We start from the raw sequence: 12896 nt of genomic DNA, 5'->3' as shown, positions 1-12896 counted from the left end.
TTAGTCCTCATTTTGTATTTATTTATTTAAAAAAGGAACAATTCACATTAATAAACACCAGTAAAAGTGTCCTGGTTTAGTCCTGATTTAGTCCTGGTTTAGTCTTGGTTTAGTCCTGGTTTAGTCCTGGTTCAGTCCTGGTTTAGTCCTGGTTTAGTCCTGGTTCAGTCCTGGTTTAGTCCTGGTTTAGTCCTCAGAGTGTGAGATGGTTCATGTGGCTCTAACACGGGGATGGGCAAACTTTTCGACACACGGGCCACATGGGGTTCTAAAATTTGACAGAGGGGGCGGGCCAGGACATATGTATATGTGACATTAGAGATTTGGCCTGTGACATGTAGCAAAGCATGAATATGCTTTCCAAATGCATTAATTAAATTAATAATTTATTTATTGAATTTCAGTTAAATAAACACAACAGAAAAACTTTGAACAAGGTTTTACCCTTACCTATTTTAATATAATTTGGTCACGTTTGGCAGGCCAGATTAATAAGCCCAAAGGGCCGTATGTGGCCCCTGGGCCGTAGTTTGTGGGAGATGTTCTTTGGTGCTGGTTCATGGAGAGACTTGTTCAGAGTCAGAGCTGATTTAAAGTCTATTCTCTGAGCCACAGGAGCCACAGACCTGAGCCACAGGACACATGTGTTTGTACTTCCTGGTTCTAGTCCTGACCCGAGCAGCAGTGTTCTGGATGTTCTGGATGTTCTGTCCTGTCTTAAGGCTCGTTTGTCGAGTCCAGTGAGCAGGACGTAATAGTCGTCTAACCTACTGGAGACAAACGCATGGATAAGTCTCTCTAAGTCTGATTTTGACAGTTTACATTTGATTCTTGCCATGTTTTTTCGATGATAAAAAGCTGTAGATGTTACTGATTTGATCTGACTGTTAAAAGTTCAAATCTGAGTCCATTAGATCCATCAAAAGGTGAATGAAGGTGGAGAAGCGCTCTATAAAAACATGACCATTGACCACTTTACCTGAGACAGACAAGTTTAAGACCACACTTTGGCAAAAAAAAAAAACACCTCCATCGAGACGAGCGAGCGGCCTCACCCTCCATCAGAAAAGTCACATACTACACCTTTCAAACTACTTTCTTATGAGTGAAAACTAGCGTAAAAAACACATTTACTAACAACCCTATGAGTCTCCCCAGAGTCCAGCGCTTCTGTTATTCGGTCAGTGAGTTTTGAGGCAGCCGCTTGACAAATGTTTGCTCCCGGCTCTGAACCCTGCGCTGTCACAAACCCATATTCCGCAGACGGATGGCTCGTAGCTGTCGACATATGTTGCCTTGTGTAATTGCTTTAATTGCTGTCATTGTATGTAATGGTTGGTCTTTTTCATGCTCCCTGGTGGTGGAGGCATTCTCGCTAATTATATCCGTCAGCCCCGAAGCCAAAAGCAGCGATTCACAATGAATTTGGGAGCGCGCCGTTTGCCGAGTTTGTTGTACGCCGGCGCTGGTGTGTGCGCGGGGGAGGAACAGCGGGGTGTAAGCGGGTTTATAAATCATTAGCGGGAATATAAAAGACGTCCTGTTGAGTAGTTTTAATGGAAACAGGGTCATGACTCCATTTTGTCTTAAGTTTGTCGAGCGCCTCATCGCTTCAAGAGTTTTTGCTTGGATCGCGCGCAAGGTTACTGTCTGCCAACGGCGGTTAATTTATGGTTAGAAGGTGCACGTCTCGGCGTTCGGGATTGTCCTACTTCTTGGATTTTTGATTTGTGGGTTTGGAGTGAGTTAATATTTCAACTAGATAGACTCACAAAGACAAGTGAGGGGTTTGTTTACTGAAAAGATGAACTTTAGAGCGTTGACCTCTGCAGTTGACGCATTTATATGAGCCGTGATTGGTCGAGAGACGAAGGGACCGTGCTGTGATTGGCTAAAATGGTCGTCGAGGGTTCATCCCGTTTTTTTTTTTTGTTCGCCGGACTCCTTGACTCCTCAGCGGTCGAGCTCGTCTGCTGACAAGAGCGAGACGAGCGGAGACGACCTTCCTTTCTCCTCTTTCTCCTCAGTGGGTAGTGGAGGAATCAAGGAGTCAAGGAGGCAAGTGAACAGAAGTGGGCTCAAAAGGTTAGTGGAGATGTTGGAAAATCAGTCTTCCAGAAAAGTTCCTGTGGTTTTGTGAATCCAGGAGGCAGTTTTGTACTTTTCTTCACTGTCTATAGTTGTATTTTTCCCAGTTCTTGAGTATTTTTTTTATAAATTTGTAGTTCTCTGCATAGACACCATAGTTTTACTGCTACTTATTGAAGTAAGAGTACTATTTTACAGTTTAATAGTACTCTTACTTCAATAGAAATTCCAATTCTTCTTCCCCCTGTGAGTAAGTCTGACAAAAGTTTTATGTTGACAATATAAAATGATTTGAACAGTTTTATTTCTTGCACCGCTCCATTTCATTAACTTCAAATACAATCTAAGGCCTACTTTTACTTGTGTAGTAGTTTTAAACCTTGAGTACTGTATTGGACCACTACTGTGCACTTTGAAGAACAGTATTTTAAAGTTGTGTGACCAGACGTCCCTATTGTGTCCAGCCCTGTGTCCCCTGTCCCAGCAGATATACATCAAAAACGTGTGATTTGTCCCAGTTTTGTCCCAGGTGTCTCTATTTTTAACCAGTCTGATCCCCGTCAACAGTAAAAAGGGCAATAAAAATGTTTATTTGTACAGCACACTTTGTACGCAAAGTAATACAAAGTGTTTTACAGAATGAGAAAGACATTAAAATCACAATATAACAAATGAAAACATAAATAATCATCATAAAATTAGCATTAAAATAGAAAAGTGCAGAATAAAACCCTTTCAGTCGTATTAAACAGAACCATTTTGAGTCTGGATTTAAACATTGTCAAAGTTGAGGTCTGTCTCATCTTCAGGAAGAATGTTCCAGGTTTTAACTGCACAAAACTGAAACACTGATTCCCCATGTTTAGTCCCGGTTTAATCCTGTTTTAGTCCTGTTCAGACCTGGTTTAGTCCTGGTTTAGCCCTGCTTTAGTCCTGGGTTGGTCCTGGTTTAGTTCTGGTTTAATCCTGGTTCAGTCTTGGTTCAGTCTTGGTTTAGTCCTGTTTTAGTCCTGCTCTAGTCTTGGTTTAGTCCTGGTTTAGACCTGGTTTAGTCCTGCTCTAGTCTTGGTTTAGTCCTGCTTTAGTCCTGGTTTAGTCCTGCTCTAGTCCTGGTTTAGTCCTGGTTTAGACCTCAGAGCTGCTTTAAAGTTTACTCTCTGAGCCACAGGAGCCAGTTCAGGGGAGTTAGTGTCATTTGTTTCACTAAAATACAGAAAGCCACGCTTGAAAATGAGCATAAAGCAAAAAAAGAAAAAATAAATAAATAAATGCTAGCTGCTCTTTTCAGTTTAATTTATACCAAATTTTTTCCCCCCAGTTTTAAAATTTGAAAATCCAATCACCCTAAGTTAGTTTCTCTTCCTTACGTTCACATTTGTTCTAATCTACGAACCTTTGTGTATTTTCCAAACTTGATGACTATCTGCACTTCGTCTAACTTTTGTCTTCTAAATGAACCATGTTTCTTTTGTCTTCCAGATACGACACGATCACAAACCAGTGGGAGACGGTATCCCCTCTGCCTAAGCCCGTGCACTCGGCCGCCGCCACAGTCTGCGGAGGGAAGATCTTCGTGTTTGGAGGAGTGAACGAGGCCGGCCGCTCTGCTGGAGTCCTACAGTCCTACGTGCCTCAGAGCAACACATGGAGCTTCATCGAGTCGCCCATGATCGGTAACGACACGCAAACATCACACACGGAGCCTTTTGCAAATATTTGGGTACTTTTTTTGGTAATGCGTGGACGTTTTTGTTGAAGTTTTGAAGAATCTGAATCTGTGAATTTATGGGAAACGGGGATTAGACGACTGGAATCATCTTAAATACTCCCAGTTTGATTCTTAAAATATTATTAAACGTCTCATATTACGCAAAATTGACTCTTGTGAGCGTTAAGTCGTGTTATAATAAGGTTATCCATCAAAAACATACCTGGAGTTGTGTTTGAGTAACTCTTTATTATTACTTTGTACATCTCCAAAGCTCAAAATGCTCCGTTCCACCTTGTGATGTCATGAAGTGGTAGTTTTCGAGTTAACAGCTATTAACTTGCCTCTTTTTTTTGTCCTTTTTTCAGTAGAAATATGCTATTCTAGTGTTGAACATCCAAATTATTCTAATAAAAATGTATGTATGAAGTTTCAAAACACAGCGGAGCACTTCCTGAATCGCCACATGATGACATCACGAGGTGGAACAGAGTGAACTCGACATAAGTACGCAGGGTTTTTGTGTTAAACATGTGTGAGTGAAACAAAACGACGACTCCAAGCTTACGACAGACTGATATGCGCATGACGTTGTAACATAGATCAGAAAATGGCGGAATAACTGCCCTTTAAAGCTCCACTACGTAACTTTTTAGCACTTTGGATGCTTTGGTTGGGCTAAAAAACCTGAAAAAACACACATCCTTGCTCTGAGCGGGCTTGCGTCTCCACAGATCTGACTCTTACTTGGCCTGGAGGAGTGCCAAGTTCAGAGAATGTTCCGAAAATGTTCCGAAGTATGGCTTTACCTTTCTATTTCCACAGAATTATGCCGTGAACTGGCGCAGTGCACTCAATTTCTACTTTCTACTCTCATTTTATCAGACAAATAACTTCAGATTATGGCTATTAGGGGAATGGAACCCGACGACGCATTAAAAATAATTGTATATAAAAATAAAGAGTATAGAGTATAAATGCGTCACGTGGGGGCGCTGTGGGGTCGCGCTATCGTCGTTACCGTCCCATCTCGGTCATCAGAGGCCGCGTTCGAGCGCATTACCTGATGACCACAAATGGACGGCCATTTTGGATCCTCTCCTTCACGAAATGACCCCTCTCTGCCATAAAAACGCACCTCTATTACCGCCGTGTGCTTGAACGCGCCGCAAAACTTCAAAAAGACACATTTTAGTTTAACAATTCACGTTCACAAGCCTCTTTAAAGGTTTATTATGTAACTTTTCTGTTCTGGAAGGTCTTCTGTCTGCTTTTTTTCATGCAGATGTTATTGCTTTGACTGGGATCTTACACAAAATGACGCTAAACTTATTTATCTTCGTGAACACAAGCCGCTTATGAGTCAGATCAGTGGAGAGGGAGCTTAACCCGACTCACCGCAGATAAATATGTGCCTGAAAAATGTGGAAAAGTGGTCATTTTTATGGCCGTGCGGCTTTGTGCGGAACTACAAACACCTCCAGAGACGGGTTGTGCGTTCAGGGATGTTTAGATGTTGTAATCGCGCAGGAAGCGATTCCAGACCAAGCGGAGAGTTGAAAAGAAGTTTATCTGATATCGGAGGTGTGTAGGTTCAAACCGCGTGTGCGTGAGTTACATTACAAAGGAGCCAGCCAGTACTTATACTCCGAGAAAAGTACTACTGTATGTATAGAAGGCTGGTCCTATACATACTGATCGTACAAGGTCATAATACTGCTAGCTGTTTTTTATTTTTATTTATTTATTTATTTATTTAAAGGACAATGTGCAGTTACATTAAAAAGATGGCTGCACCAGATTTAGCATAATTCTACTTTCCATCTGTAGTCCTAAAACAACAATTAATACAACGATTAAACAGCAATTAAAACAACAATTAACACGTAAAATGTTACAATACAATACAAATCGGTGCAAGAATTCAAAAGTACAGATTATTCAGTGTTCAATAGACTAATAAAACAAGTAATATAGCAACAATAAAATGGTAAAATAGAAGTAAAATAGCAGAAGTTACTTAAAGTGCCTCAGAAAAACATGACGTTTACATGAAGGTAAAATATGTCACTAAATAGACGCTTGTAGTCACTGAAAAGATGCACAGTGGCCCCTCGTTTATCCTTTATAATCCCTGAAGTATCAGCTTTATTTTTTACATTATTCTCTCTGTTTTTGTCTGTAAAACCCCTCACCACACACTTTATACACTTTTCTCACACAGGCGTTAACATTTTCTCACATTTCTCTCTCGTTTAAACTCTCTCAAAGTTCAAACCTTCGTAGGCGTCTTTGTCGGTGCAGAACGTTTGTTTAATGAATTAATAGTCACGTATTTCGTCCTGGTGCTGCTCGGCTGTAGTGTCGATCGAACATTTATGTAAACTTGACGAGCTGCTGGATTCTGCACTGAACAGGAGAGAGGAGGAGATTGATTAACAACGGTCGACAGTCCTTTAGCCAATCAGGACGCAGAACACAATGCACGCAAAATGCACAAAAAAAATCCGCAAAATATAGTGATGGACGACTGTCAACCGAAAGATGAAAACCCTGATCATGTAACTGAAGTAGCAGATTCCAGTGTGGACATTTTTAAATAAGTGTGTCGCATTTTTACTGAGAAACAAGTTCACCTCAATGTTTAAGACACAGTTTTTAACACAAAGTTTAAGAGTAAAATAATAAAACAAAACAAAAAATCATGCTTTCACATTTCATGGGTTTCCCCGCCACATCCCCGTCTAATCCAGGATGTTTCTCACTGAAAGACGTCGGGAAACGCAGAATGTCATGACGGTTATTTGGATCTAATTGGTTGAAATGAGCAAACCGAAAAATCAAACTTTTGTTAAATCCAGTTGAGAGAAAAGGACAGACATCTACACTGTTGATAGATGCAATGAGTGCTTCCCACAAATAATTGTATCTATTTATTTATTTAGTTAGTTAGTTAGTGAGTTTTTTATTTATTTATTTATGTATTTATTTATTTCAATCATTTATTTATTTATTTTGAAGCGAACAAACCAAAAAAATCAAGCTTTTGTTAAATCCAGTTGATAGAAAAAAACACCTTCACTGCTGATAAATGCAGTAAGTGCTTCCTTCAAACTTTATTTATTTAGTTAGTTAATTTTTTATTTATTTATTTATTTCAACCATTTATTTTTTTTATTATTTATTTATTTATTTTGAAGCGAGCAAGCCAAAAAAATCGAACTTTTGTTAATTCCAGCTGAGAGAAAAGGACAGACATCTTCACTGTTGACAAATGCAGTAAGTGCTTCTCACAATCATTATTTATTTATTCATTCATTTGTTTATTTGTTAATTCATTTATTTATTTATTTGTTAATTAATTTATTTATTTAATTCAAGCAGATTAATAAACACATGTATCCAGTACATTTAATGCAAATTTCATATCGAAAAGTGGGATTGGGAAGAAGAAAACGTATTAAATCCCACAAAAGACTGAGGCTAAAATAGGGGCGGCCATGTTTGTTTTGCTTCACTTGGGCCTTTGACTTCTACACAAATCTCAGTGCTGCTCCGTGATTGGTCCGCACGTCCGATTAACCTTACAGCTGGGCCACGCCAAAATGGACTCTCTTGAGTTTGTGACCTCGGAAATATCGAAAGATGAAGCCCGTACTTAGAAAGAACGCATGCTCCTGACCAAATAAATGCAACATAGACCAGTTTAACGCCGTCCAAATATGTCTCGCAAGCAGATGTTCACTCCTACACCAGAAAAGTTACATAATACCAAAAAGTTTCTTGTCTCTTGCCCTCCATCATGTCTCCATAGCAACAGAGGAATATATGGATGTGATGAAGTGTTGGCAAAGACTGTCAAAACTGTGATATTTGATTGTCATTTGAAGGTAATAGGGTGTCATTCTCTTGCTCGCGTTGCTGCCGGTGACACGGGCGGCCATTGTCAGCGCAGCCTGTCCCTCTACGTGAGATTTTTATATATAGCAGAAGCCGATAATAATGTTTCGACTGGAAGAAAATCTGCAAGACGTTTTCTCTGGAAGCTTTACTCAGAGGAGGCTTGCATAACTCTGACGTGTTCCTCATAAGGCTGCGTTCACACTCGCGCAGCACAGAAAAACTGCGACTAAATCCTCAAACTAAACCCGGACTAGACGAGGACGAAACCGGGTCTTGAGTCGGACCAAACTAAGTCTACGTCAGGTCTGAAAAAAGCAGCCTGAAATCGGATGATGTTTGATGATGTTATACTGTGGTTCCTCGTTTATCGCCAAGGTTACGCTCCAAAAATAACCCGCAATAGGCGAAATCCGTGAAGTAGTCAGCTTTTTAACACTTTTCTCAGACAGGAATTAACATTTTTTCACATTTCTCTCTTGTTTAGTTGATTAATAGTGTTACTTGTGCGTTTTTATTGAAGAGAAACTAACTTCCGCTGGACTCTGATGGAAAAAGAGTTACAAAATTTAAATTCACAGCTTTGCAAAGTCATTTTTTACAGAAGTAATCAAACCAAGTCATTCTCAAAAATAAACAATACTATGGTAAAACAAAAAAACAAACAAAAACATTAGGCTCCGTCTTTGCGCTGCCTCCACTCAAGCGTGTGCTCTTTTCCTCGTCCGTGCCTTCGCTCTTAAAGTGACGGTAACATTTAAAACTTGAATAATAACAGTTCTAAAACATTTTAACATCAACATTGACGCAACAAAATAAATGTAGCTTATGTGTATGAATAAAATATTAAATCTTTCAATACGAAATTATTCATGTAAACATAAAACAGCATTTATAACAACATATCAACACTAAATTTGCAGCGTTATTACTGCACGGAGGGAATCGATTGGCGGTAGTCTGCAGTGCCTTGGCCGGTCAGGACGCAGAACACAATGCACGTTCATACAGTGTAAAAAAGTGTGGAGAATTGCACTGGAAAAATCCGTGAAATAGCGAGACCGTGAAGGGTGAACCGCGTTATAGCGAAGGACAAGTGTCAGATATAACTCTTTGGGAGATTTACTGTTTTTTTAATGAAATATCCAAATATATAATCCCAAAATGTTGAAGCTTATGGTCAAACGGACTCCTTCAAGACACTCAAAGCGCTTTACGTCAAGGAATCACTCGCCAATTCGCACACATTCATAAACCGTTGTACGTAGACACTGGGGTTGAGTTTGCCCAAGGACACAACGGCGTTTTTCATCTGTCGGAGCTGGATCGCACCGCCAACCTGTGGCTCAGTGACGGCTCTACCAGCGATGTTTATTATACCGAGAGCAGGATTCAAACCGCCAACCTTCGGATCAGTGGGCAAACACTCAATCAACGGAGCTACTGTCGCCTCCGCCCCCGTTTCTCATTATTTGTTAGGGATTGGCTCCATAAACTTGTCAGATTGATCTTACGGCTTCGTCCTTTCAACTAGCAACAACTAAAACAGCAGGGAAGTGTCGGAGAGTTTGGTCGTGCAGCGGCGAAGGAGAAAACCAGAGCGTAGAGAGCAGATATTTTAATTATTCAAAATGTAATTGTGTAGTTTGTAGGTTTAGGTTGATGTAGGAGACAGAGGTCGGTGTCTAACAAGCGTTTTTGAGCCAGGGGAGACGGAAGTAGACCAAGTTTTTAGTCGTGTTTAATCTTGACGTTTAGACTCATCTCCTCGTCTAAGACTCCTAAGGCTCTAACCATAACTCCCAACTCCCAAATCTAACCAAGTATCTACCAATTCTGAATCATTCTTGACAATCTCTCAATAAACTAGTTGTAAAGCAGGTTGTGATTGGCTGACCACAGATACAGATACACATAGGAAATCCACCTTCCACCTCCGCGTCAACTTTTACTTACGTATTTGATTTTTGGACTTGTTTCTTCCGCATAAAATAGTTTCATCATTTCCCTGACTCTCCCAATCCGTCTGCACCTCCGCCTCCTCCTCCTCCGTCTCTCACCATCTCTCTCCTGTGTCTTATCGACTGACACAAATACTATTATGTGTGTATTCTGTGTACTTTTCTGTGTACTTTGTGTGTTTGGTCTCCAGCATGAACTGCAAATGGCTTTCGCAAACACTTATCAGACCCACTTCCCATCTCTCGCGAAGTGGAGAATACATTTTTGCTCGTGCCAAAAATAGTTCCTCGACGAGTCTATTGAAAGGATATGTCTATGTTAGCTTGTCACGCAGCCAGACAGCCCGAGTTTCATGCTAGCCCATCTATTTATACTATCCGTGTTGTGGTAAAGGTCACATTGTCCAAATTATCAAAATGCCAGAGATTTCAGGAGAATTTCTGTATTTCGGAGCAGGGCAGAGCGGGTATGTGGGTGTAAAAATGCCAACTTTTTTTTTTTTTTTGTGTCTTTATAGAAAGTTGTGTAGTTAAAATAAGGTGACGTGCTGTTGTTGCTGTGTCCTTGGGCATGACACTTCGCACGTGTGGGAGTGGGCGATGCGTGGTGTCGGAGAGAGAGAGAGAGACCGCGCGGCTGTGGCGTTTTGAGAAGTTTGTCGAGTTTGTAAATGTAAAATCCAAGTCGTTATTTTTGTTTGTATAAGTCACGAATTCTAGGGAATGTTTGGTGGAGGAGTTCAAGTATCTCGGGGTTTTGTTCACGAGGGAAGGATGGAGCGTGTGATTGACGGGCGTCTGCAGTGATGCGGTCGCTGTATCGGTCTTTGGTGGTAAAGAAGGAGCTGAGTCGAAAGGAGAAGCTCTCGATTTACCGGTCAGTCTACGTTCCTACACTCGACTACGGTCATGAGTTTTGAGTAACGACCGAAACACACTGGAGGGGGCGCTGGAGGACATGTCTGGGGTGAGGGAAGTCGGAGAGTCCCTGATTAGACTGCTGCCCTGGATAAACGAGAGAAAATGGATGGATGGGAATATTTTAGCTGTGATTAAATGGTAAATGGTCATGTTTTTTTTATGTAGCATCCACAGACACAGTCATAAGTGTCTTGCCCAAGGACACGACAACTGTATTCATCTGTTGGAGCTGGAGTCTTACTGCATGTGACTGCTCTAACAATGGTGTTTATGTGTAGAGCAGGATTTGAACCACCAACCATCGGATCAGTGGACAAATACTATATTTTATGGAATATCTTGGCAATAATTATCCATTAACTGTCACAAAAATCAAATCAACTATGTATTTTAATAGATTTTAAATGTAACTTTCGAGTGTAGAGTTCGCCACCTGTTTGTCTCAGTGAATAAATGTTCCACTTTTCTTCTCTCACAGTTAAAATACATGTTTTTTGGGTATTTTTCATTCCATAGTAACGCATGTATTTGAGGAAATGCAGATACACGACCAGTGAAAAGTTTGAACACAACCTCTCAATGTTTTGTTGTTTTTTTTGTTTTTTTTACCACCATATTTTCCAGACTAAGACACACTTTTTTTCATAGTTTGTCCGGGGGTGCGACTTATACTCAGATGCGATTTATATGTGAAATATGTGTTTTTTCTTCATTATTATGTATTTTTTGCCTGGTGCGACTTATACTCCAGTGCGACTTATACTCCAGAAAATACGATACTTACTACATTTTCTACACATACAAAAAACATCAAATATATGAACCAGGATATACAGAATAATGCAGCATGGAGAAAGGTATTTTTTACATTCAAATCCTCAAAGTATCCGCCCTTTGCTTTGTCGAAAAATATTTAGTAGAGTTATTAATCTGTTTTTCTTTACAACATAATTCCATTTATCTTACCTCGTATATTTGACGTCTTCTGTTTGTATATAACATGTAGAAAGTTGTAAAAATAAAGACGTAAAAACATTGAATGAGCTGATGATAAGTTTAATGATGTACTGTGGAATATTCCAAGCAAAGCAATAACATCTTCATGGGAAAAAGCAGTTGGTAAATCCTTGAAAAGTTACACAGTGCACCTTTTTAATACTAAATAATAATAAAACTATATATAAAAAAATAAAAATAAATTGCAAGATGAATTTAAAGTGACAAACTCAGTTATAAATGGAAAAAAATATTGTTTAAATATTGATAAAATAAACAAATAATAAAACTATATGTAAAAAAATAAATAAATAAATTGCAAGATGAATTTAAAGTGACAAACTCAGTTATAAATGGAAAAAAATATAGTTTAAATATTGATAAAATAAACAAATAATAAAACTATATATAAAAAAATAAATAAATAAATTGCAAGATGAATTTAATGTGACAAACTCAGTTATAAATGGAAAAAATATTGTTTAAATATTGATAAAATAAACAAATAATAAAACTATACATAAAAAATAAATAAATAAATTGCAAGATGAGTTTAAAGTGACAAACTCAGTTATAAATGGAAAAAAATATAGTTTAAATATTGATAAAATAAACAAATAATAAAACTATATATAAAAAATAAATAAATAAATTGCAAGATGAATTTAAAGTGACAAACTCAGTTATAAATGGAAAAAAATATTGTTTAAATATTGATAAAATAAACAAATAATAAAACTATATATAAAAAATAAATAAATAAATTGCAAGATGAATTTAAAGTGACAAACTCAGTTATAAATGGAAAAAAAATATAGTTTAAATATTGTTTAAAAGTAAATATAATGATGAGACTCTGTATGAATCATTTAAACTGTATCTCTGAGTGCTTATCGTACTGTAAAAGTGCTCGTCTGGGCTTTTACAAACGTGCAATACTTACACAGAATTGGCGGAGTTCTTTGATTATTGGGCTGTTTCCCATGATGCCTTGGGATGACCAAAACACAGCCTGTAGTTTGAATATTTCATCATGAATACACAATCACATGGAGAAGTGTAGTCGATAACGATCACAGATATGGATTTGTTTGGAGCTGAAGTTGAAGCGGAGATGGTGCAAGTCGGTGTAACTGTCATCAGGGTGGAGACGACTCATTACCAGCGGTGGATGAAGTACAGAGTTTTGTTACTTAAGTAAAAGTACAGATACAGAGGTGAAACGTTACTCAAGTAAAACTAATAGTGTCACACGGAAAAATCTACATAACTAAAAGTTTTTAATTAACCTTTTACATTGATTTAATTGGACATTTTTATTG

The 12896-nt window shown here is 38.6% G+C and overlaps 1 protein-coding gene across 1 annotated transcript in view; it reads left to right on the top strand.

Moving 5' to 3' along the window:
* LOC117392565 (kelch-like protein 29) overlaps positions 1-12896 on the top strand; it is a 566396-nt gene that overhangs the window by 533638 nt on the left and 19862 nt on the right. The window contains exons 12-13 of the mRNA XM_055232188.1: positions 1958-2085; positions 3568-3761. Coding sequence (XP_055088163.1) covers positions 1958-2085; positions 3568-3761 — 322 coding nt within the window. The remainder of the gene's footprint in view (positions 1-1957; positions 2086-3567; positions 3762-12896) is intronic.

The sequence above is a fragment of the Periophthalmus magnuspinnatus genome, chromosome 24, assembly GCF_009829125.3.
Source record: "Periophthalmus magnuspinnatus isolate fPerMag1 chromosome 24, fPerMag1.2.pri, whole genome shotgun sequence".
NCBI lineage: Eukaryota > Metazoa > Chordata > Actinopteri > Gobiiformes > Gobiidae > Periophthalmus > Periophthalmus magnuspinnatus.
This window is presented reverse-complemented; position numbering and strand designations above follow the sequence as displayed.